At 50.2% G+C, this 27,091-nt stretch overlaps 1 protein-coding gene across 1 annotated transcript; it reads right to left on the bottom strand.

Annotated features, from left to right (window-relative positions):
• Positions 1-226: 226 nt before the first annotated feature.
• Positions 227-25,822, bottom strand: WDR36 (WD repeat domain 36). Its single transcript, XM_078861045.1, is given in 24 exon segments — positions 227-2,796; positions 3,214-3,321; positions 3,323-3,402; positions 3,704-3,791; positions 4,792-4,905; positions 6,196-6,362; positions 7,971-8,065; positions 9,182-9,289; positions 10,104-10,183; positions 10,561-10,669; positions 11,849-12,014; positions 12,357-12,471; positions 12,709-12,863; positions 13,501-13,584; positions 14,320-14,385; positions 15,194-15,314; positions 16,137-16,312; positions 17,135-17,267; positions 18,392-18,446; positions 19,181-19,313; positions 20,338-20,455; positions 21,481-21,581; positions 23,369-23,396; positions 25,509-25,822. Coding segments are annotated over 24 exon segments (2,685 nt in total). The 5' UTR covers positions 25,644-25,822; the 3' UTR covers positions 227-2,646.
• Between the last annotated feature and the right edge of the window lie 1,269 nt (positions 25,823-27,091).

The raw sequence follows: 27,091 nt of genomic DNA, 5'->3' as shown, positions 1-27,091 counted from the left end.
CTATGCAACGGAGAGTTCTCTGTCCATGTGTCCCCATCAGTCTACAAGACAAGTTACGTTTTTACACAACCACAAAAAACCTGTAACCACCACACACCTGCCCAACACCACCACCACCCAGAGCTGTAGAGCGTTTGGCCAAAACTGGGACAAAAAGTTTCTCCTGGGAATGTTTTTGTGGCTTTGTTGTACAGCTCCCAGGTGCGTATTTGGGTTGTACCCTGCGTTGTTCGCAGCGATGTCCGACGTTCCGTTCATCGCCATCAAGACCCGGCAACACCACCAACAGCAGGCAACGCAAACTAACCGAGTGAGAAAGCGAGCCACTTTATTCGGATTCCTCAAGAAGCCCCCACAACACGTGGAGCGAAACGTCGTTCATCGAGCCGAACAGCAAGTGGTACAACCGGACAACGCATCGGAACAGCCATGAAAACGCTTTACAAAAATATAGATACGCACAGCGCGTTAGCGCACGTCTCCCTCGACACACATTTCCTGTACAGCAGATGACCCTCGCACAGGGGAGGCTCCCCACACAAACTGGCTTGCCAGCTTGTTTTAACTCACAGAACCCTGCTCCATTTACTCAATTAATATTTATTAAAACAAATTTTATGGTTTCCCCCCCACCCCCCCCTACTTGCAATAAAAATGGGATGCAACGGTAGGCACAATGTGTTTTTTGTACAAATCTGTATTCATGGCGATGCGGGTGACGCTATGTGGTCATGCGTGACGCGATGCGGTCATGTGTGCGATGCTGTGCGATGCTGTGCGATGGTGCGTGTGATGTTGTGGAGCTGCGAATCCTGCCATGTTTACCGAGTACAACATTCGGGGCCCCCAACAACTCTCGTCTTCACTTTTCCACGGAGAAAATGTTGCCACCAACACTTTCCCACCAACACTTCCCGTCAAGTTTCTCTTCCCGGATTCTTGTCGACTTGACCCACTTTCCACCAACAGTTAAACTTGAGTTACCACCAACTTTCTCAAATGCCCCTGTGCCTCTTCCCACCCGGCAGTATAAATAGATACGGCACAGTGAGTTGATTGGCAGGTCACGTGTGGCGGGGTAGAGTGTGGGTACTCTGGCCTCTTCCCAAACATCTTCCAAAGTGGTAAAGTAGGCCAAATACTTCTTGGTTCTTTCGGTAAAGTCACGTAGAAGGGAAATAATAAAACATAATAAAATAATTCTCACGACGTTTCGGCCACAAGGCAAGCAGCCGTCCTCAGGTGAAGACCAGGTCTGTCGGGGAGACTTCAGACGCTGTCTCCCCGACAGACCTGGTCTTCACCTGAGGACGGCTGCTTGCGTTGTGGCCGAAACGTCGTAAGAATTATTTTATAATGTTTTATTTTTATTATTTCCATTCTACGTGACTTTACCGAAAGAACCAAGAAGATGAATCCCTGCAGTCACGAAAGCTTTAAATCAAAATTTAGGCCAAATACCTCGAGAGGAGGCCCCTTCGGTCAGCAGTGGCGTGAACATGCAATTGCGACTAAGAAATGAACAAGGCTGTGCTGTGACTCTACACAACACCGTTTTGCACGAGTTAATAAATTAAGTAACAATTCACGGGAAATGGTCAAGACTTTTGGACATGGTACACGTACGTGGTCGTGTGTGGAATCAATTTAAATTCGACTCGCAGATGTTTATGGTTTTACACCACTATTGATTCTAGTCTTGTAGCACTACAGATCCTATAGATTTTACACCACTACACATTGCTTTTGGCGTTTAGTTTATCCTTCTCCTGCACCTCCAATTATCACGGTTGGCTACGTACAGTTAGAAAAAATGTCAACATACATACATGGGAACAAGCCAGGCCTCAACGAGGCTTCGCTGTAACTGGGCAGTGTGGCTCCCTTACTTCACAGGGAGCTGTGCACTCTCACTCAGGACCAACCTCGGAACTCTAAAGTTTGTGACGTCACAAGGGGAAAGTGGAAGAGCAATGTCGTCGATGGCATTGCTCGCCGCTAAAGGTCAAACCCCATGGCGGCGTTATTGCGTGAAAAAAACCACAGCAGAAAATTAGGATATTACACTATTGTTTGGAATAGAGTACGCTAAGCCAAGCGTAAATTGAAACCGAATAGGAATATTACGATCGCTTCCCTGCAGCCGCAGAGAGGAGGAAGCAGTGGGGACAAAGCAGGAGGGACCATTACCACTCTGTGCTGCACAAGCCTGAGATTTGGATAAGAAACAAGTCCAGGAATAGCCCACTACCAGTGGCGTAGACTTGGATTCCCCATTTAATTCCTTGCGCCTGGGACCATGCCAGCCACGCTACACCACTACCCAGTAAAACTTCTCATTTTGTCATAGAAACGGAGCATGAGAGTACAGGTGAGAAGATGGGTACAGGCTGCCAAAGCAGGAGTGTGGGAATCCCGCGCACAGGTTGCGAGCGAGCTTACGAGTGTACGCGCGATGTAGGTACCGCATCAAGAAAGCACGACGCATCCCAAACTTGTGCCCGGTGCCAATAAAGTTATTCAAATGTCGTATGGCACACACACAAACACCCACACGCAGCTACCGGATTATAAATCGCACCCCCAACCTTTCCTTTAAACGTGCGTCTCAACAGTCCGGAGAGAGAGCGGGCCCCGTCGCGGCTCTCAGAAGAGAGCGCTGCGAGTGTATCCCAGCACGCACAGCGTGTGCAGCATCAGGTGCTGCACCTCGGCCCAGGTGTCCTCGTGAGCGACGCTCACCTGCGCCAGCTCGCGCACCACCTCCTCGTGCTCGCTCAGCTCGCGCAGGTGCAGCTGTTGCACGCCGGGGAGAGGGGGAGGAATTGACCGATGCAAGATTGAAGATTTATGCAAATGAGGATGCAAATTAGTTGCCAATACATTTAGGTGAACGGATCTAACAGAACTGTACAACTGCGACAGAACATACGAGTAAGGTGCTAATCTTATTCACATATAAAAACCAAATTCTTGAATGAAATCAAAATCCTAAATCATTAATTGGAGGAAGGGTGGATTTTACATTTACACGACCCCTAACTTTGTTCCCATGACCCTTTATCCCGATGACCCCGCGAGTCCATGACCCTGTACCCCAATGACCTCACAAACCCACGACCCGTACCACAATGACCTCACAAACCCACGACCCGTACCCCAACGACCTCACAAACCCACGACCCGTACCACAATGACCCTACAAGCCCGCACCTTGAGGAAGAGCGCGAGCTGGGCCTGCAGCAGCTGGAAGTTCCCGCGGGAGCGCAGGCCGTGCAGGGCGGAGCGCAGGAAGGCGGCGAGCAGCAGCGGGGACCCCCCCCCACGCGGGGCCCAGCGCCCGCAGCTCCGACTCCACCGTGCCGGGGGGCAGCGACGAGAGCTCGCCAAGGGGCCCCGAGACTACGGGGGGTGAGGAGGGGCACGCGGACGAGGCGGGGGTGGGAACATGGGGACGAGGGAGGGGGGACATGGGGATGGGGGGTGGGGGGGGGGGACAGAGGGACACGGGGACGAGGGGGATACACAGGGATGAGGACAATGGAGAGGAGGACACAGGGAAAAGGATGCATCATGAAACTGTAGCGTCATCCAGAATCGTGGCAGGTGGTTGAATTGTTACGCGCCCTACGGCTGCGTCCGATGGCAATGTTAGCGAGGGTTCTCGTGTGTGTGTACCCCCCCCAACTCCCCGTGCCCTCACAGTCGTTCGACTCCCACGCCTCCTCGAGGCTCCGGCTGAATTCCGACTTGGGATTCAAGTGGCCCAGCTGCACTACCTTGGTCACGGCCTGCAGGCACACACACACAGGCGCACAGAAACACACAGGCGCACACACACACACAGGCGCACACACACACAGGCGCACAAAAGCACACACACAGGCGCACACACACACAGGCGCACACACACACACACAGGCGTGCGCACACAAACAACACAGGCGCACAAAAGCACACACACGCAAAAAAATACATTTGGTATTTGCACCTTTCTTTTCGCACAAAGCGCCATTCTATCACAATGGCACGACGGTTATGCTTTTGTAAGCTTTACAGATTCAAAGATGTCTGTATAGAGTATTGGAGCAAGTGCTATTAGCAAGCACTTATTAAGGTTGAGACAGTGTGCCTGGGGGTGGCATGGCCAGCATCACACTCGGCCGCCTTTGTCTCTCCAAGAAATGATGTTCACACATTGCACCAGGTACTCATTTAAAGTCGAGTCAAGCTCGCGGAGGCTCAGAACCGATTGAGATATTTGGTCGCCGGGTTCAAAGCAGAGCGTGCTAACCACTGTATAGTCTTCAACAGACTTTCGGGGAAGCGCTATTAGCGAGTAGCACTTATAAAAGTTGGCACGACACACGAGGGGCAGAGGTCGCAACTGGGTACCCGATACCCGTACCCTACCCGATACCCGGCTACCCGTACCCGGCCGGGTACGGGTAGCCGTTTGCGACCCTGGTGCGGCCGGGTACGGGTAGGCCGTGAGTCACTGGTGAGTAACCGTTTGTCACTCATTTCGGGTAGGGTACGGGTACGGGTAGGGTACGGGTGGGTACCCGTTTGCGACCCTGGTGCGGCCGGGTATGGGTAAGGAATCAAAACGCGTTTGCGACCTCTGACGAGGGGGTGGGTAGCCAACACCACGCCTGACCTCCTTTGTCTCCCGAGGGGCAACGTTTACGCACTGTACCAGGTACTCAGTTGAGGCTGAGCCGACTTAGGGGAGGCCCAGGACCAGTTTACACGAGACACCCACACAAAGACAGACACACAAAGACTTGCCTGCGAGTCCGCGTTGGCCGGGGCACAGAAGGCCGGTGTCAGCCCTGGAGTGGTCGGCAGGAAAAACGGAGCCTTTTCTGGGGCACGGGGAGGCTCCTTGGGTTTATTCCGCTTCTGTAAAGAAGAGGCGACCAAAGGTCAACACTCACAGTGACTTCACTCCAACAGTAAGCCCGCAGTCATCTCTTTCCAACGGGAACTGACAGTCAACTCAAACAAGAGGATGTGGTAATCAAGGCAATATCGGGTCGTCGTTTAATTAAAAAAGCAATTTTTAAAAAATCTCCTCTATGCTGGTTTTATTCTATGGTAGGGTATAACACGCCGCTTCGAGATCACAGTGCTGAACAGGAACACACGAGGCGTGTGAGTGGGTGGGCGTGCGTAAGATATTTTCCGTGCGTATGCGTCGAACGCGAGCGTGCGCGTCATTCCAAACGATTAGGCCATTGTGCGCCTGGGTACACGGTCCACATTTTGACCTAAATTCTAAATATTACCTGCAAATTACTCAATTGGGATAACACATAGCAATTGGCAGACTAACTCCCCACTCGCAAGCTAGGTGGTGAACCACCTTCTGCGGGGGTGTCATTTCTAATGCGTTGAGATGAGACGTGATAAAAGGAGCTTATCGCGTGAAAGGTTTCTCCGAGATGCTACCTCGGCGTACAGGAGAGTGGCTCCACCGAAAAAAAAAATTCTCAACTACGCGTGTGAGCATGCTTGAGTGCGTGCGTTTGTGTGCGCGCATGTGGAACAAGCGCCGTGGTGACGTCACCGCCACTTAGTGGTGTTGTTGTTTGTGCGAGTGGTGCTGGCCACCCACCCCCCTCCTCGCGTGCCACCGTGCCGGCCTTCATTGAGGTGCTACGGAGCTAACAGCACTTGCCCCAACAGTCTGTCAAGTACTTTTTTGGTTCTTTTAAAAAAAAAATTTTTTGCCGTGCAGTGTTTTGACCCTGCAGAGTTCTCCCCCCCCCCAACGTGTCACAGCTTTAGGTCGAGCTTTAGGTTGAGCATTAGGTTGAGCATTAGGTTGAGCAGTAGGTTGAGCATTAGGACCATGCTTGCCACTCTCCTCCAGCCCACGCCCCGCCCCCACACTCACCCTGGCTCCCCCCCCCCTCAGCTATATAATCCCTTGTCACAGTCATCTCTTTGGCATACTTCAGCGGTTTTTTTCGCTGTGGTTGTCCCCGCCTGATGACGAACGCTTGTGTCGCGCCCGAAACGTCGTGATTTAATTTAGTTATTTCTATTTTTTTACTTTATTCTTATTTTGTATTTTTACTTTATTATTTTGTATTATATTTTTTGGTTTGTCAAGTATATACGGGGGGAAAGGGGGGGGGATCTTTGTTGTCGTGTCGTCATTGCGTGCGTGCGTGCGCGAGCCCTTGCCCTGATGACGTCCAGGTTGAGGAGGTTCTTCCAGCGGCTCTCGGGCACGGACGAGAGGGTGACGAGCGATTCGGAGAGCTGCTCCGGGGAGTGGAACTCGGACACCATCGCCTCGTCGCCCCCGTCCACGTCGTCGCCAAAGTCTTCTCGCACCGCGACGTCACCACCTACGCCCGCCCCGGTGGAGGCAACCACGCTGGTGAGACCTCAACTACCTCGCCTGGTATCAGAGGTCGCAATCGGGTACCCGATACCCGTACCCTACCTGATACCGGCTACCCGGCCAGGTACGGGTACCCGTTTGCGACCCTGGTGCGACCGGGTACGGGAAGGCCGTGAGTCACTGGTGAGTAACTGTTTGTCACTCATTTCCCAACGTCTTGTCTCTTCTCACAATTCAAGTTCCTAGAATCAACCCACCCGCGCCTGCAACATGGCTTCATCCCATAGGTCGCAATCGGGTACCCGTACCCGTACCCTACCCGATACCCGGCCGGGTACGGGTAGCCGGGTATCGGGTGGGGTACGGGTACCCATTTTCGACCCTGGTGCGGCCAGCTACGGGTAAGGAATCAGAACCCGTTTGCGACCTCTGCCTGGTACACAGGAGGTCGTGGGATTGATCTGGACCCCGATGCCTCGTGTATATTTGGAGTTTGCGTGTCTCTCTCTCCTCGTGGTCGTGTGGATTTTTCTCCGGGTCCTCTGGTTTTTCGCTCCATATTTAGAACCAACACGCGTTTTGAGTATTTGGCTGCTATACACTTGCACGTGATGAGCCACTTCAGTTGAGCCATCATTTGCGGCCAGGTCGCTTCTGAAAAAAAAAATCTACGTAGTTCAGCGGACATTACTTGGTGAAATAAAAATAGCTAGCGAGTTCGTTATAGAGCGAGTCGGTGAACGTGGGCGACAGTAAATTAGTCAATGAACGGCTGACATGGTGCATGATATTCTCAAGTGAGATGGGCGAAGCGGGGATTTAATTGAGTTAAATGACAAATGAGATGGTAAATGCGTGTGAAAATGGCAGAGTGAAGTAAATCAATGAAATGGCGAACGAGTAAATGAGCTGCTCAAAGTGATCAAAGGAGTTAATGGGATAAATGAGTAGATGAATGTGTGAGTTATTATTGCACATATGAAATGGAGAATGATTTGGCAAGTGAGTTGATGCAATGGAAAATGAATGAATAAGGTGGCGAGTGCATGGGTGAATGAATGAGATGCTGAATGAGCTGGTGAGTGAGCTGGTGAGTGAGCAAGTGCATTAATAAGCTGGTGAGTCCAATAAACGAGCTGGTGAGTGGGTAAGTAACCGAGTGAATACATTAGTTGGTGAGTCAATGAATGAATGAGCTGATGAGTGGGTGAGTGAGCTGGTGAGTGAACGAGTTAACGAATGAGTTGGTGAGTGGGTGAGTGAGCTGGTGAGTGAACGAGTTAACGAATGAGTTGGTGAGTGGGTGAGTGAGCTGGTGAGTGAACGAGTTAACGAATGAGTTGGTGAGTGGGTGAGCGAGCTGGTGAGTGAACGAGTTAACGAATGAGTTGGCGAGTGGGTGAGCGAGCTGGTGAGTGAACGAGTTAACGAAGGAGTTGGTGAGTGGGTGAGCGAGCTGGTGAGTGAACGAGTTAACGAATGAGTTGGTGAGTGGGTGAGCGAGCTGGTGAGTGAACGAGTTAACGAAGGAGTTGGTGAGTGGGTGAGCGAGCTGGTGAGTGAACGAGTTAACGAATGAGTTGGTGAGTGGGTGAGCGAGTGCTCTGCGCACCGTGAGCAGCTCCTCCCGGCAGAGCCTCCGTCCTGGGCTCGTAGTCAGCCGGGAGCGGCCGCAGGGACACGTGCGTGTACATGCTCCTGTTAGACCTGCACAGAGAGCACACGCACGTCGTATATACACAAAGATCTCCTGGGAAGCCTGAACAGACTGTTGGGGCAAGTGCTGTTAGGGGACGTCAAGCACCTAGGGGGGGGGGGGGGTCAGACATTTGTGACGATGTGTGACGAGAGGGGGGTGGTTTGAGAAATGTGACGTCACATCAAAATGCGCAACTTTTAATAAATATAGACGGCACGTTCTACTTAATTAAATAGACTTTTTAATAAATGTTTTCTCCTACAACATCAGAGTGCAGCGCCACATTAAATACGCACTACAATGACAATAGTTTAAAGCGATTTGAAGCATGTTTTCTTTTTTTGGGGGGGGGGGGACGACGACAGAGCTTTGTGACGTCATATTTGAGGGGGGGGGGGGTCTGACTTTTTGTGACGCCGTGTGACGAAGGGGGGAGGGGTCAAAAATCGTCCAAAATCGCGTGACGTTATTTATGGACGGCCCCTTAGCGAGCGTCTATGAAAGCCAGATCGGCACACGAGGGGGTGGGTGGCCAGCACCACGCCCGGCCGCCTTTGTCTCCCCACTGGTGATGTTTACACATCGCACCCAGTCCTAATTTGAGGCCGAGTTGACCTAGGGGAGGCCCATAACCGATTCAGTATATCGTCACTGGTGCTGGCTGTAAGCGGGAACCACACTTGGGTCGTTGGGTTCGTAACGCAGTGCGTGCTAATCATTGCACTACCATCCCACACACACATACCTACACACTCCTGCTGCGTGCAAAGACAAAGACGGAGTTGACCTTCGTGAGGCTCAGTGAGCAATTCAGTGAGTGGGTGGACAAGCGAGCGAGTGAAGTGTGTGGGCGGGCGAGTTTACGCGCGAGTGGGTGGACAAGCGAACGAGTGAGTATGCGGGCGAGCGAGCGAGTGAGTGAGTGTGTGGGCGAGTTTACGCGCGAGTGGGTGGACAAGCGTGTGTGGGCGGGCGAGTGAGTGTGTGGGCGGGCGAGTGAGTGTGTGGGCGGGCGAGCGAGAACTAAGAGTATGTGTGGGCGAGTTGACGCACGAGTGGGTGGACAAGCGAGAGTTCAGGAGCGTGGGTGAGGAGTGAGTGGGCGGGTGAGCGTGTCAACTCACCACAGGTAGATTCCCAGGTGGTCGCTCAGGGCTGTGGCCAGGTAGTCGCCCGTGGGCGACATGGAGAGGCTCACGACGGGCGAGGAGACGGTGAGCACGTCCACCAGACTTGACCGCGACCACCACCACCACCAATCCACCATTAGTACCGCAGCAATACCACCACATAGTGCGTGTGTGTATACTGTGTGTGTGTGTGTACACTGTGTATGTGTGTTCATAGTAGGCATATGTGTAATGAGTTTGTGTGTATAATAAGTGTGTGGTTTGGTATGCGTATATAGTGAGAGTACTAGTGGGCAAGTGCTTGTGTATAGAGTGAGTGCGATTAGCACAGTTGCTACGTACGGTGCGAAAAAAGTTAAACATGCATGCAGAGTGTGTGGTGTGGCACGTGTATCTAGAAATGTCGCGATTAGCACACTTATCTGAACCTGCCCTGGGCCTCCCCTATGATTACTCAGACTGAAATGAGTACCCGGTGCAGTGTGTAAACATCAGCACCACCAACCTCTTGTGTGTGCCGTTCTGGCCTTCATAGGTGCTGGCTAAACGTACTTAACCAAACAGTCTGTGAAGGCTATATGGAGGAACTGTTCTCTTTGTACATAGCGTGTGTAGTGTGTGTAGTGTGTGTAGTGTGTGTAGTGTGTGTGTAGTGTGTGTGTAGTGTGTGTGTAGTGTGTGTGTAGTGTGTGTGTAGTGTGTGTGTAGTGTGTGTGTAGTGTGTGTGTAGTGTGTGTGTAGTGTGTGTGTAGTGTGTGTGGTGTGTGTGGGTTGTGTAGTGTGTGTGTAGTGTGTGTGTAGTGTGTGTGTAGTGTGTGTGTAGTGTGTGTGTAGTGTGTGTGTAGTGTGTGTGTAGTGTGTGTGTAGTGTGTGTAGTGTGTGTGTGTAGTGTGTGTAGTGTGTGTCGTGTATGTACCAGCCCGAGGGCAGGTCCCAGGTCCGCACGCTGCGATCCATGGAGGCCGTGAGGAGCCAGCGTCCGTCCGGGCTGAACGTCTAAGACGCACGGAGACACGGAGTTACACGGACGTGCAGTCAGTCACTCGGGCAGATGGAGACACAGACATGCACGTAGACAAGCAGAGGAAGATACACAGCGATACAGACAGGAGACACAGACATGCAGATGCGCACACGGAGACATGCCGACACAGATATAAATGTGGATACACACACACACAGAAACACAAAAATACCCACAGCTATGTACACATGGACACACACATTAAATATATTCACCCATGCGGTGACAAACCCAGACAGCCAGACTGATCACACAAAGCCACAGAGAAAAATAAATACGCGCGTGTGGTGAGGTGTGGAGGTGTGGAGGTGAGGTGTAGTGACGTGTGGCGAGCAGTGTAGATCCTCACGGCATCTGTGATCTGAGCGCCGTGTCCGTTCAAGACCCTGACGATCTTCTTCATCTCCACGTCAAACACGAGCACGGAGAGGTCGTCGCACCAGACGGCGAGCAGACCACTACGCACCGACACCACCGCCAACGACATCATTAACACCCCCAAAAACAATATCAGCAGCACCAACATCACCACTACCACCAACATCGACACTTCAACCACCTCCGATTAGCATGGCTGGCTACGTACGGTGCGAAATAAGTTCAACATTCATACAACCATCACCTACAACTTCTTCAATAACACAATAGCGATTCACCACCACCAATAACATCACCAACAGTACTATTATTATCATCAATACCATCAACAACACCAGAGCTATTCAATGCCACCACCAACAGGACTACACATCATTCCCTACAACACAATCACATATACCACAAAACTCCATCACCTTCGATACGCCCAAAACCAGCAACAGTCATTGCTATCACCACCACCACCAAAGACAACTGTAAGAGTCCTCTTCTCCCAGTGTCTAAGCACCCCCCCCCCCCCCCCGTTACTCCCACAGAGATGAGCGCTGCTGCTCCGTTGTCCATTTGTTTAATTGGCCCCCTGCTAGAGACTGTCCACTTCACGGGAACTTGAAATTTCCACCACTGGCCTGAGCCGTTGGCTCCGGTCATCGCCTCGAGCGCGACGGTGAATTCCCACGAGCCCCTCTCCTAATGCAAACAAGGCCCCCCCCTCCCAGCTCCTCTCACTACCCTCCTCCTCTCTGCCACCTGCCATCTCATTCCTTCTTCATTTCCCTCCTGTCAGCTTGAGAAGTGACAAGGGGCCGAATGAACTCCCTTTAGCTTCATTGCTGCAGTCGCACTCGCACCCTTCAGTTCCAACGTAGTTTCTTTATCCTCCGAATCAGTCTCATTCTTTGTCTCCCTCTGCTTCTTTTTCCTTGTACGTCACAACAGACATAGCGAGGGTTGTAGGTTCACGTCTGCATTCACTCGCAAGACACATCCAATCTATTTTCGTCATTCATCCGAATTATTTTCTGAACAAGCGTTGCCTTTCGTCTAAAACCCGACCTCTCGTTTCCTACAGTTTTGAGGCACCACCGCCTCCTCGCTCGCGCGCCGGGATTTCGGGTTGCACCGCGCGTGCTATTTGGTACGATGCCCGACGTTTCTCTTCACGTGCTGGGGGGGGGGCAGCCTCTTTGGGAAGCTGGCAGAGCTCCCTGCCTCAATCGGCTCGTCTCTCTCGCAGTCCGCACACCCCGGGAGGTCACCTGTCGCGGTGCAGGATGGCGCCGCCCGGCGCGGCGGGGAGAAGGGTCTCGTGGAGGAGCGCGCGGGACTTGAAACCCCAGACCCGCAGTGCCGAGTCCCCCCCGACCGACACGGCCATCTGACCCAGATGGTCGAGGGCAACGGCTCGCACGTGGCCCCTGTGAGCTGCTCGTTGTCACGACGGGATAGGGCAGACATATCACGAGGTCAGGTCACGGCCAACAGCGGGAGAGGTCATCACACTTGTGAGTTGAGCGCTGTGACCAGTGGCGGGATGTGGTTGGCATCGGCACGGGCGCAAGGCATGAAAAATTGGTGGCCCAGTCCAATTTACACCACCCCGACACCCTCTCTGTAGGGCGACGCCTGGGCCGCTGGCCGTGACTTCAACGCCACTGTAATATGGCCATATTAAGGTCGTGCCATGCCCAGCCTTACCCCTTCCTGTGCGTGGGTTAAACCGGGCGTGTGTGGGTTAACCCAGACGTGCGAGGGTTGTGGCGTTACCCGTGGGCGAGCCGAACGAGCCGCGCGGCAGGCCCGACTGCAGGTTGTAGACGTTGACGTGGCCGGAGGAGAGGCCGATGATCGCAAAGTTTCCGCAGGGAGAGACGGTCACCGCCTGCAACCAATGCCAGCGTGGTGAGCATCAACGGTTTGTTTGGTATTTTTGCGTTGTTGTCAATCGTGCGCACTCGATAAGCGCTTAGTCTTTTCTCCCCATTCTATTTTCTCTTTCTTGCACTGTAATTGTTCTGCGTGTAGTGTGCAATGGTGCGGTGCAGCGCTATGCATTGTGATGGTCTAGTACTGCTGGTAAAGTAGGGTATGGTGTGGTGCGGCGTGGCAGGCGTCGCACCGTGGCGGTGGTGGGGTCCGTGCGGTCGCGCTTCATGTTCTCCGGCTCCAGTCGGTGGCTCCCCATGGATCCGCGCAGGAAGCTCCACGTGCTCGCGCTCACGAAGCCTCGGTGGCACGACACGATGCCGTCCCAGTCGCTCTGACGTGCCGTCTCTGACGGATGCGTAGGAGGGTGGGAGGGGGAGTGGGACACAGGGAAACGTGATGACAGGGCGATACAGGGGACCAGCAGGCGCACACACGAGACACCCAGCAACAAGTGTGGACACACCGGGGGCGCACACGGGTCCACGAGAGGACACGGTGACGAGCAGGCACGCAGTACGCATGGGTACGTGTGGACGGGTAAGATTACGCAGAAACGTGGGGGATATGCAGGGACGTGTGGGGATACGGAGACTTGGCTACACGTGGGCAAGTGGGGAAATGCGGGAGATACACGGACACGGGAAAACGAGAGACACACGAGGAGACAGAGGGACGTACGGGAACACATGCGAACACACAAGTAGACACAAAGGGACATGGCACGGACACAGAGGGTTACAGGAGGAGCACTTGGGGATATGAGGGGACACGCAGAAGCTCGCATTATCTTCAGGATCATCATCACCACCAGTGTCATCCGAGACATAATCAACAGCACCATACTCATATTAAGAACCAACATGAACGGCATTATATCACCATACTCATCTTCAACTTGTCATCGTTATCATCACCATCGTCATCACTCGTCGTTTGATAAAACACTCAACTCCATCTCACACATGTGCGATTGCTCACAGACCTGATGCGAACGCGCAGATGGGTGGCAGCTTCATCGTGTCCAGCTTGAGCCCTTTCTTTTTTGACTTCTTCTTGTTGATGGAGCCTTCACGTTTCACGCGGCGCACGTGGGAAGTGTTGGGAGGAGCAGAGGCACATGCACACACACGCATTACAGATGGTGAATGTAGGCGGGCCGATTATGGAGATGACGATGATGATGTTGGTAGGGATTATGATGCTGTTGTTTATGTTCATAGTACACAAGGCAACATTGTTAGGGTTGCCGGAGACCATGTTGATGGTGGTCACGTTGATGGCACTTGTGGTGATCGTATCAATGATTCTTGCAGTCACATTAATGGTACTGTTGTCGTATTGATGGTAACGGGGGTTGCATTCATGGTATATGTTGATGGTGCTGGTGGTCACGTTGATAGTGGCGAAGTTGATAGTCCGGTTGGTGGCGTTGGCGATCACGTAGATGGTGATCACAGTAATAGTGACGATGTTTACGTCCGTGGTGCTGATGGTGATCAAGAAGGTGATGGAGATTCGTACTTGTTGTCATGGTCACTAAAACGATCTATACGACTACAAGCACCATTAACGCAACCACCACCATCAAGATAAACTCCAGGAACATTGGTGTGGCCACGAGTACTCTGAACATAACAACCAACTCCAGTAACCTCACCAACAGCGCCACGGACCGATACCGTCACGGTAGTCACGTTAATGACGGTGGCGATGGTAATGGTGTCGATGGAGCTATTGACGGTGATTTGTGGTTGTGTTCATGTCGATGAGAGGCCCCGCGAACTCCTGGTGCGGTCATTACCGCGGCCCAGGCTTTTGTTGAATCGGTCGTGGACCACAGAGAAGGACTGTAGCGTCCCGTCCTGTCCTGTGCAGGCATGCATGCGGGGGACACGTGGACAAGCACGGTCAGACACGCAACAGGTACGGACAGACAGACTTGGATACGGACAGACACTGACACGGAGAGACAGATGCACTGACGGACATGGTTAAGACTCGGAGATACGGACACAGACTGGCTGTCTGGTTGTCTGCTTCTCTATTTATTTTAACACGAAGGCTTTCGCAACCAATATCATCCATAAGAGGTTTTTTGGGTTAGATCGCATAAATATATAAATGTGTCGTTAAACAGGTCACCATACTTCAATAAGGATTACCGTTGGTACGGCTATTTTAGCACACACAATCGACAGGAAGTACAAGAACAATGGCCGTACGTAATGGGCATGCATAATGTATGTTGATTACCATATAAATAACCCAAACGGAAATGGATACCCACAGTCATTTATACGCATCCATTAATCCCCCCCCCCCCATTTCGCGCAAGAAGAGCACACAAGTGGCGTCATCACATCTAACCCTCTATTTAAGGAACGAAACAGGAGGATTGTAATTACTGGCAAAACGTCGTACTCAGATTGTAAATGTTGTGGCTTTACTCTCCAACACACCGGTGTGCTGTACTAGTGACGAATTGGCCACGTTCTGTTTACGTGACAACCCTTACTAGTTGGCTGTGTCGGGTGGTGGTGGGTTTAACGACACATTTATATATTTACGCGACCTAACCCAAAAAAAACCTGTATTATTATTGATGCTAATCCATTTGTGTCAATGTCTGGCTGTCAATGTCTGGCCTGCTGCCTGGCCGAGCGGGCCCCTCTCACCGGCGCTCAGGATGTTGAAGCCATCCTGGCCGTGGTGGCGGATGCTCGTCGGCGGAGCGCTGTGCCCGCAGCGCTCGCGCAGCAGCCTGGGGCTGCCCCCCGCCGACTCGAACACCCACACCTGGGGGGAGCAAAGGGAGGCCGCCATGAGGAGGTGTGGTAAGGTGTAGAACACACTGGAAAGGCATTGGGAGGGGGGGGGGGGGGATGAGAGGATACTCAGTAAAGAGTGGGGGAGAGGCGAGGCAAGACAAAGTGGGGCAGTGGCAGAGAGATACAGGGAGGCATGTGACATACCCTGAGGAAAAAAGGAAGCAATGAGGATGACAAGGAAGGAGAGCACGGAACACAAGGGCACAGATATGGAGAATCAGGCACACAGGGAGGCGAGGGTAGACAAGAGGAGGTTCAGGGACAATCAGGGACGTACGAGAAGGAAGAGGAGAAGACTCGGCATAAGAAAGACCCCAGCTGGGCCCCGAAGTGAGAGGGCCAGGAGGTATGCGGTCAACAATGCTTGACTCAGGGAGGAGGAGGACGCCCCTGCCATGCATAGTCCCATGGGATGTTGGCTCTCAACAACAAGGCAACTCCTATTACTAATTGCGCATGGGACGCAAGCTTAGGATTGATCACCCTGTCGCTGGCCGCCTTTGGGGAGGGTGTATAGTGTGAAAGGCCGAAACACCCTAGGAACCAAAGGTACACTTACTGACGATGCGCTCCCCAAATTTCACCAGGCTCACTGTTCATGAACTCTTGGAAGTGCTTGCACAAAGGATAGTAACATCTTATCCTGTGTTCTTGGAATCGTGACACATTGGGGAATGACGGATGCTTGAAGATGCACAGAAAGACACGCGGAAAGACCGAGGCACGAGAGGAAACAGGCGGAATGCACGGAGAGGCAGTGTCCCAGAGCGACGGGGAAGCGTGAACGCACCTTGATGGCGTTATCCCCGGCCGTCGTGAGCAGCAGTGGCTCGTTGTGGATGAAGGTCGCCCCGGCAATGGCAGCCGCGTGCGTGTCCCGCATCTGTGCCAACAGCTTCCTGTCGTGCAGGTCCCAGAGTGCAATGTGGCCCAGGGAGCTTCCTGTGGCCATTACGGCCGGACCGTCTGCGACAAAGGACCCGCGATAGGGACGAACGTTGAGTTACAACACGGCCATAAAGGCACCAACTAGTGACCTTTTCGATGTAAAGCTTTCGTGACTGCAGGGATTCATATTATTGGTTCTTTCGGTAAAGTCACGTCGAAGGGAAATAATAAAATAAAACATAAAAAAAATAAGGACGATGTCTTTCCGATAGCTCTGTTCTTCACCTGAGGACGGCTGCTTGCGTTGTGGCCGAAACGTCGTGAGAATTTTATAATGTAATTTTTTTATTATTTCCCTTCTACTTGACTTTACCGAAGGAACCAAGAATATGAACTGGTGACCATCGTATTGCAAGTCGGGGGCTTAAACCACATAGACACTCGTAAGTTAAACACGGCATTCAGGTCTCTCTCGTAATTATCATTGACACTTAAGTGCCTATGAACAAATAGGAGTGCATGCTCTCGTCAGATCTCAGAAACTAAACAGGACTGAGAATGGATACACGGTTTGGATGGGTGACCACAATGCACACAGACTGTTATAGGGCTCTGCGGTGGGGCATTGTGGTTGACAGCGGAGCGCAATGCGGCTCAGGGGGCGAACCCAGCATGTGATAGTGGGCAACCCTGACCAGCTCGTGCACTACATTGTTAACCTCGGGTGGACTCAACGGAGGCGGCATGGAAGTCATCCATTCAGCTTCCCCCTGAGGATGTGACCTGCACATGGACTTACAAGTTGCCATGCACAGAAGTGGGGGGGGGGGGGGGGCGGACACATCTCGAATTCCCCAACAGGACTCCCTAGCGGCCATGCAGGGTACGGGGCGCTCCCACCTGTGCGGAAGGATATGCAGGTGACAGGGCCCCAGTCCTGGTGGAATTTCATGAGCGTCTCGTCGACCTTGATGTTGTGCAGGAGCACGGAGCCGGACTGGAGGCCCACACCGACAACATCCACCGCTGGGGCCTGAAGGGAGGTGAGGTAGGTGAGGCGAGTGAGCGAATGAGCAAATCGTGGTGCAGTCATACACTCTATTATTATTATTATATGGCCACTACCAGACAGCAACTTCAACCAACCACCAAACACAACGATTAACTACAACCGTCAGAGAGCCACTAATTACAAAAACCCACCACCATGGCCAAACGATCGACAGACACATTGAATCAGAGCATACAACCACAACCACCGACCAAAGCCAACATCAATGCACTAGGCTTGAGAGCCTGTTTTAATCAGCGGGAGCTGAAACCACAATTTAAACCCCGGTTTTAAGTGGCGACAGCTCACAGCTTAAGACACAGCCATCATTAACTCCTGGACAAATGCACAGACAGCCACCTTAAGAGAATGTGGTATCTGAGGCTAAATATTGGCACTCTTAGTCAGAAAGCCTCACTGAGCCTTAAGACTTTATTTTGTCAGGAGGGTCCTGCATTGGGATTTAAAGTGAAATTATTACTTCCCTTCTCCAACCCCCCTTCCCCATGGCGATCAGATGAATTGTCACAAATAAATTGATTTGTTATTTTTTTTTGCTTAACATTGTGGTGTATGAACAGCGTCTTGCGGCCACAGGAGAGACGTAAACACGTTACATATTACAAATTGAACAAACTAATTCCTACACGAGCGATTCAATGTGTGTTTTTGCCGCGGGCATAACAATCGACGACGATTTGTTACGGCCAGAATTGGGATGTCGCGATGTTTGGCCAGCTCCAGACATTAGCGTTGTTCACACGGTGTGTGTGTATGTGCGTGTCTATGTGGGGAGCGGTAGTGCAGTGGTTAGCACGCTACGAACCCAGCGAACCCCAGTTAGTTTCCTGCTCATGGCCAGCACCAGTGCCAATATACTGAATCGGTTATGGACCTCCCCTAGGTCGCCTCAGTCTTAAATGAGTACCTAGTGTGGCGTGTAAACATCACCACTGGGGAGACAAATGCGGCCGGGCGTGGTGTTGGCCACCCACCCCCTCCGTCTGCAGTGCTGGCCTTCATAGGTGCTCACTAACAGCACTTGCCCCAACAGTGTGTTAAGGCTATAAGGGGGATCTTTGTCTTTGTTTATACACAACACCTACCTGCTCCAGGCAAGTAACTTCTGAACCCCATCCCTTGAATGTGAAGAGCAGCTTTCTGTTTGTTGTGTGGGGGGAGACACGGGTCGATGTGAGTATGGTAACAAGCACAGACACACCCAGGGATACGGGAATGCACGTTTAATGGTTTCACAATTTCACTGCGGCAACCATTTAAAACATGTAAGTAAAACTCAGTTTTATATAGCGCTATTCACCCAAGGCCTGATAGCGCTTCGCAACACAATCGCAGTAAAAACCCTCAATATTTAAACCCAATAGGAACAGAACCCTACACAGACGGATATGCAAGAGAAAATAAATGTGTTTTCAGGCGAGTCCTCAAAACCATGACGAAGCATTCCTAGATCCATTGCCTACCCCGTAAGTGGATAATCGGTACCACCTAGGGTGGCACATGCTAATCGTTATTGTATCAAACATTTTATATATCCACCACAGAAATGCACGACAGCGATTTCATTTATAAATCACCATTTATTTTGCATTATCAATATAAATGTGCCGCCTGTTTCACAGTAGATTTTAAAGATTTCATGGCGTCATAAAAAATATAGTAGGCCGTGTGTGTGTGTGTGTGCCAGCGTCGTGGGTCAAATTCGATAAATTAGTCGCAAATCACTTGATTTAGGAACCCACGTGACAACAGCACTCCCTTCTGGCAGACAAATGCCGACTTGCTGGCCAGTGCCGCATCCACCCTGTGCTGCACAGGGACAGCTGCCACCGGCACTGTAAATATGTGAAGTGACGATGGCACAGCGGACTCACCCAGTCTTGAGGTTCCACAGCTGCAGAGGGCCCTGCCGGGAACCAAGCAGGACCTTGTTCATGTAGGTGCTGGGGTGCACGACGGCGCTGATTCCAAACACCTGGGGGTCGGGTTCCAGCCTCAGGTACTCCTCTGGGAAACAACGGAGGGAGCAGGGAGGGCGGCACGAGGTGAAATATCATGTTAAGAGGGAAGGGGTCGCGGTGTGGCTGGTACACACGTAACGTGTCGCGCACCTCGCCGCGACGTGATTAACTAGATTTAACAACAGAGATCTGAACTGCATGTAGCCCACCAGCTCTAAAGTAACTGCTTGTGGTCTGCATAAAACTGTAAATGCAACGCACAGCTTTGTGTGTTGCACAATGTATTTGTATTGCAGCCTGCACTATTTTTGTGTGTTGTGATGAGCTTCCACATCATTTATGGATGTGAACTGATGTAATTATCAGTCACAATTGGCAGTCATTAATCCACCCCATTCATTAAATCCCTTTTTGTCAAGTATAGTAGGGACCACCATGTATGCTCGGTTGTCATAGGTGGATTCAGGGCCGTGCTAAGTGATCGTTGGCATACAGTAATGTGGTAAATCCATTCTTGTATTGCACATATATACTCCCCCGCCTTCACCAAATCAACCAAAGTGGTGAAGTATGTACAATAACTCAGACGAGCCCCACGGCACGGAGAACTCACATCCAGCAGTGGATTGTGTATGGGTCGGAGTGCTGGCTTTAATGCCAAGAGTGTGGTGCTGGTCACACCGTGGATTTAAACACAAAGATTCCCCATATGGACTTCAACAGGCTGATGAGGCAAGTGCTGTTAGCCAGCGCCTATGAAGGCAGGTACGGCACATGAGGGGGTGGGTGGCTAACACCATGTCCACCTGCTTTGGTCTCCCCAGTGATGATGTTTACACACCGGACCAGGTACTTACTTAAGGCCGAGTCCACCTAGGGGGGCCCCAGGAACAATTCAAATAATCATCACTGGTGGCGGCCTTGAGCGGGAATTGAACTCAGGTCACTTGGTTTGTAGCGCAGCGCGCGAACCACTGAGCTACAACCAACACGAGCCCTCACACATTCGCACGCAAACGACAGCACACAAATCCGCGTGCACACAGATTCAACATGCCAGACGCGCTCACCTTCCGTCTGAACGTCCCACACCACGAGGACGTTGTCTCTGTCCACGGACACCAGGTGGTCTCCGAACGGCAGGAGGAGGTGGACTTCTCCCGAGTGCCCTTCGTAGGTGTGCACCACCTGCTCGATGGGGGGGCGCACGGACACACGCACACGCAACGCCCGTTCAGGCAACGGGCAAGTGTCCTCCTCCGCCCACCGCACCTCAAAACTAGGGTTGCTCAAAATCATTTTATTGAAGCTATCGATAATTGCATGCAAACAAAAATATATTCAAATTGATTATCGGTTCTGCCACACATGAAAATTATGCATCACCGATCTCTGGGTTAGACCGCGGAATAATCTGTCTACATTTAAATCCAAGAGACACCCTACCACCTGACATAGCCAAACAAATGATACGGTCGCGTTCGCAAGCGTTTAACGCACCAATTACGATTGCTTCAGCTCTTCGGTAAGTTGAAGAACAATTTTCACAACCAATTTTTTTTATAAGATACTTTAATTTAATTATTAAAACGTATCGGCGAGCTGAAACAATGACTGGTGCATTGTTAAATGCTTGCAACCCACATGACCATTTCATTTCTGAATCAATATCTGCGAAAATATACATATCAACACATCAAATGTCTAACAGCTGTATGTATGTGTTGGAACGTGCCACATGGTGATTTATTTCAAGTTAATTTAAAGAGTACAGTAAATACCGAGGTGTACACAAAACAATGCATGAAACACGACTAAAATAACACTAAGGTTATGGGAATGCACGAGCCTTGGTAAGGAAGTAAGGAAGAGATGCGGACAAAATGCAGAATACTCTTTTGTTTTTTCAGTAAAGTAATTTTGCTGTGACGGTGCCACCTGAAGACGGAAGCTTGTGTTGCCTCCGAAACGTCGTGATTTAAATTATTTTTATTGTATTTTTTACCTACGTGACTTTACCGAAAAAACCATAGAGTATGGACCCTTGCAGTCACGAAAACTTCTAATCTAGAAAAAAATGCAGAATGTTCTCACTGGTTGTAGACGACAAGTACAAATCACAAGAAAGGGAGACACGAGCAAAATCACATCTGGTAACGCGAGGTCTCTCCCTTCGGCATCCGCTTGCCCACACCGCGATGCTGTACACCCACCTCTTTCCCGCGAGCGATGGTAGCGATCTTGCTTCCGTACGCCGCAAATGCCAACATGCGGTTCGCTGCGAGGCAGCTGATGTCTTCTGGGAGGGCATTGCCTGTGAGGGGAATGGTGAAGTTGCAGTGAAGTCGCTTGTAACAACAACAACAACTACCTCTTGGGGAAAGCCTTGCTCAAAAGTCAAGTACTTTGTTTTCAGAAGGGTCCTGATGCACTGGGAATTTCTGGCCAATTCCAAAAATGGGTAACAACATATATAACCTGTACATCGCCACGTACTAAGATAAATGACTTAGTCTATCGGCCCTCTTGCCTTGGGATGTTTGTGCCACTTCCATCAATGAGCTTTTGACTTCGTGTGCGTGGAAACCGGAGAACCCGGAAAACACCCACCACTCATATCAGGGGAAGACACTCAGCACTGCCATCCCTAGCCACATTAGTATCGTGTCTACAGCACTTGGAAAGTCTTGCTGTTTACCCATCCAAGTAATAACCAGGCCCGGCCATGCAAAGCTTTCCAAGATCTGACGAGATTCACTGCACTTGGAAGCTGCAGAGAGTAACACAACATCAATACTGCCTGTTTGTAATGCTGGTCTCACCTGTGATGTATGATGCCCTTCACAGCAATGTATTGATTAGGAATTAATTAGAAATAATCTATACACTTGAAACATTAACGACAAGAGGTGGAGCAATATCGGAGAGGTTCGCGCACCGCGCTTTGAACACAATAACCCGAGTATGATTCCCGGCCACAGCTAATGTTATGGTGGGGAATATCTGGACCAGTACACTGTACACCCCTTTCACCAACTCACACTGTCCAGTGCGGTGAAGTATGGTCAAACATCTACGACCGACACAGTGTTGGGAGGCCTTCACCCAGCACTGCATTGGCAAAGGGTTATCATTATTAGATTTTAGTATATACTCTATAGAGTTGCAATATGGCCGGGCATGCACCGCTGCATTAATATTGATTCTTACGCTCACAATGCACGAATCAAATTATCTGTGTGAGAATGAACTAAACCTGTGCCAGAGGTCGCAAACGGGTTTTGATTCCTTACCCGTACCTGGCCGCACCAGGGTCGCAAATGGGTACCCGTACCCGGCCGGGTACGGGTAGCCGTTCCCTACCCGTACCCGTACCCTACCCGAAATGAGTGACAAACGGTTACTCACCAGTGACTCACGGCCTACCCGTACCCGTACCCGGCCACACAAGGGTCGCAAACGGGTACCCGTACCTGTACCCAGCCGGGTACGGGTAGCCGGGTATCGGGTAGGGTACGGGTATCGGGTACCCGGTTGCGACCTCTGACCTATGCTGGACCTCTCCAACGTCGACTCAGCCTTAACCGGGTACCTCGCGCGGTTTGTGTGTGTGTGAACATCATCACTGGGGACATAACTGTGGGCGGACGTGGTGCTGGCCATACCATCCTCTCTTGCGCCACATTTAGAAACATAGACAATTTTGCTGCTATAAATTTCCACATAAGCCACTTCGTCGAGTTATAATTTGTGGCCAGGTTTCTGAAATACAAAAAGTACAGTGGCCATTACCTGGAAAGAAAATAATTTTTGTTTTATATTTGTACATACTTTAAAAGCTATTTGTTTACCTTTCCTATAATTATCACTCCTATCGTGTGTTGTGTATTGTTTGTTGTTGTAACATTCTAGCCTGTCCTACTGGACATTTGTGAAACAGCGCTTCATAGCTCATAGCATTCCTCCACTATAAATAAATATTATGATTGTGAACAAGCGCCTGCTCACAGCACTTGCCCCACCAATTTGAATGTCTCCAAGGGGGACAATCTATGTATTTTTGAGCGTGTGTGTCCGTACGCACGCATGTGCATCACTCACTGATGGAGACAATTCCAAGCTTGTTAACCTGTGGAACACACACAAGACGTGGTCAGTCATTTATTCAGAATCTGAATATTTATTTCACAGATGTCCCGTATTCAACCATTATCTCGTCTATAAAGACTCCGATTTGGTGACACTGCTTTGGCAGTGGTGTACAAGCACAAATAACTACACAATAAACATATTCGTCAATAACACTGCCGTTCAAAAGTATATAATAGGCGACGTTTTGGGCAATGGGCCTTTTGCAGAGCACACCTCTCTCATGCTCTGGCCTGCCAGGTGCTAGAGTGAAAGGCGTAGATGGGTCATGATAAGTTCGACGCAACACTATACGATACACAACTCAAATTGATAATTCGCGTCGTTGTGGAGAACGCAACAACATAATTAAGCAGACCAATATACTGTAAAGGTGAATGATTATTATGTTGTACAGATGTATATTGGCTGTCTAAAGTATGCGCATCTGCGTGTATTCATCACGCCGTGTGCACGCACCCGTAATTATAATATTTATTGGGGAGACACATACCCCTCAATATTCAAATATGCTGAAAATGTCCTCCCCAATATATTGCTGTAAAAAACAATTGCTATGCTATGTAAATAAAAACAACAATTTGCTAAACCTTGGCCACAACATCTGGACTTGTCTTCATATAAATCAACGCATAGATTTCTGTTTATATGATTGTGGTTATGGTTGTACTTTATTAATCCCTAATCTCTGCCATTACATACAATGTAACAATAAATGGTAAAAAATAAAAAAAGAGCAATTTAATACAATACACTATTAGACATTATTGTAAAAAATAAGAAAGTCCATCCCATGTGTGAGTAAATTTTAAAATATTTTAGGCAGGAAAATAGTTTTAAAATTTAGATATTTTTCTGGGTTGGGACCCCCAGACACCCTGGAAGATTTGGTCCCCCCCCCCCCAATGGCTACGCCTTGATGTGTATACATGTTTCTGTGTGTATATACACACACACACGGGTGCATGTACAGTTGTTGAACTTCTTTCGCACCGTACTTAGCCAACCGCGCTAATCGGAGGTGCGGTGGAAAGACAACGCAAACTAAAACACAAACAGCAGTTCTAAAGAAACGAGTTATCAATCTGGAAACCCTTAGCTGTACGAGTGCACGGTGTACAGCAGACATGCGTGTACTGGGCATGATTACTCGTGTCCTGCACGTTGTATGTGTACAGATGTGTGTGTGCACACTTGTATATAATGTACAGACGTGTGTGTACACACGTGTGTATAATGTACACTTGTGTATAATGTGTAGCTGTGTGTGTGCACACTTGTGTATAGCGTACACACGTGTGTGTGTGCACACTTGTGTATAGTGTACAGCTGTGTGTGTGTGCACACTTGTGTATACTCTATAGGCCTGTGTGTGTGTGCACACTTGTGGATAATGTACAGACGTGTGTGTGCACACTTGTGTATAGTGTACAGCTGTGTGTGTGTACACACTTGTGTATAGTGTACACACGTGTGTGTACACACTTGTGTATAGTGTACACACGTGTGCGCACACTTGTGTATAATGTATAACTGTGTCTCACGTTGTACATGTGTATGTATAACTGTGTATAGCTGTGTATGTGTATAACGTCGTACATGTGTATGTATAGCTGTGTGTCTCACGTGTACATGTGTATGTATAACTGTGTATAGCTGTGTATGTATAACTGTATATAATTGTGTATAACTGTGTACATGTGTATAACTGTGTATGTATAACTGTGTATAACTGTGTGTGTATAGCTGTGTATAACTGTGTGTCTCACGTTGTACATGTGTATGTATAGCTGTGTGTGTGTTTCACGTGTACATGTGTATGTATAGCTGTGTATAACTGTGTATAACTGTATATAATTGTGTATAACTGTGTACATGTGTATAATTATGTATAACTGTGTATAGCTGTGTATAGCTGTGTATGTATATCTGTGTATAACTGTGTGTGTATAACTGTGTATAGCTGTGTGTGTATAGCTGCGTGTGCGTGTCTCACGTTGTACGCGTGCATGTATAACTGTGTATAACTCTGTATAAGTGTGTATAACTGTGTATAACTGTGTATGTATAGCTGTGCGTGTGTGTGTCTCACGTTGTACGCGTGCAGCCGGGGCCCCACGGCGGTGAGCACGTACGCCTGCTGGTGCCGCCTGTGGACCCGCACCACATGCGGCACGGGCCCCGTGTACAAGCCGAGCGCGCGGAACCCCTCGAACACGCGCGACATCGCTACCCAACAACAACAACAACCACCAACAACAACAACAACAACTAACTAGCGATTACAAACTAACTTGCGATTAACGAGTGAGCTACAGGCCCCGGGCCGGCTCGTGACCACGTGCGCGGCCTCGCAGCAGTCGCCTGCACGCAGCGGGCGATAGGATCGGAGAGGGCCTCGTTGAAGCCGTGACGTCAAAACGCCACGTGAAACCCTTGGTGACGTCACGTCGATGGGGGGAAGGCCCCCCCCTCCCGAGTTGGATCTGTAAAGATGACGTCACGTCGATGTAACTACGTTGATCGCTGCAGATGACGTCAGTTGATGTAACTGACTCGACGGCTGAAGATGACGTCTTGTTGATGGAACTACCTCGACGACTAAAGATGACGTCATGTTGATGGAACTAACTCGATGGCTGCAGATGACGTCATGTTAATTTGAACTAACTCGATGGCTGCACATGACGTCATGTTGATGGAACGACCTCCATCGCTGTAGATGACGTCATGTTGATGGAACGACCTGGACTGCTGACGATGACGCCATGCTGATGGAACATGGATTGATCCCTTGGGGTGTTATTATATTATTGTTTCTTTCGGTAAAATCACGTAAAAGGGAAATAATAAAATAATAAAAAATAAAACAATAAAATTCTCACGACGTTTCGATTTCAACACAAGCAATAGTCATCAGGTGACTTTCATGCGAATGGATTGGCTGGAACACGTCGCAGATCTGTGAGAACGGCTGGACATCTGTGACAAAGAGCTCCATAGCTCATCTGATTCCCCCAGCCGAGTTAGAGAGTCTCACCCCCAACGCCACCTTCAGCAAGGGGCCGTCCATAAATGACGTCACGCGATTTTGGACGATTTTTGACCCCCCATCGTCATGCGGCGTCACAAAAAGTCAGACCCCCCCCTCAAATATGACGTCACAAAGCTCTGCCCCCCCCCCCCCAAAATAAAACATGCTTCAAATCGCTTTAAACTATTGTCATTGTAGTGCGTATTTAATGTGGCGCAGCACTCTGATGTTGTAGGAGAAAACATGTATTAAAAAGTCTATTTAATTAAGTAGAACGTGTTGTCTATATTTATTTACAGTTGCGCATTTTGATGCGACGTCACATTTCTCAACCCCCCCCCCCAAGGTTCGTGACGTCATTTATGGACGCCCTCCAAGGCGCTTGTTGATCGTCAACAAGCGCCTTGGGGTCGTTGTCAGTACTCCGAGGCCAAGGATCTTTTTTTTGTCCTGGGCTTGATGGGGCTTTTGCCAGTGCGGCCCCCAAGCTTTGCATCGCCTTTTGCCGCTGCCAATAAGACACTCAGGGTCACGAAAGTTAAGTCCGTCTTGAAAACTCATCTCTTCAAACTGCCCTTTGCCTTGGCACGTTCTGTTTACGTGGCAAACCTTACTAATTGGCTGTGTCGGGTGGTGGCGGG

This window comes from Lampetra fluviatilis, chromosome 1, assembly GCF_964198595.1.
Source record: "Lampetra fluviatilis chromosome 1, kcLamFluv1.1, whole genome shotgun sequence".
NCBI classification, from domain to species: Eukaryota; Metazoa; Chordata; class Hyperoartia; order Petromyzontiformes; family Petromyzontidae; genus Lampetra; species Lampetra fluviatilis.
The sequence above is the reverse complement of the archived record's forward strand: the minus strand, read 5'-3'. Positions and strand labels throughout refer to the sequence as shown.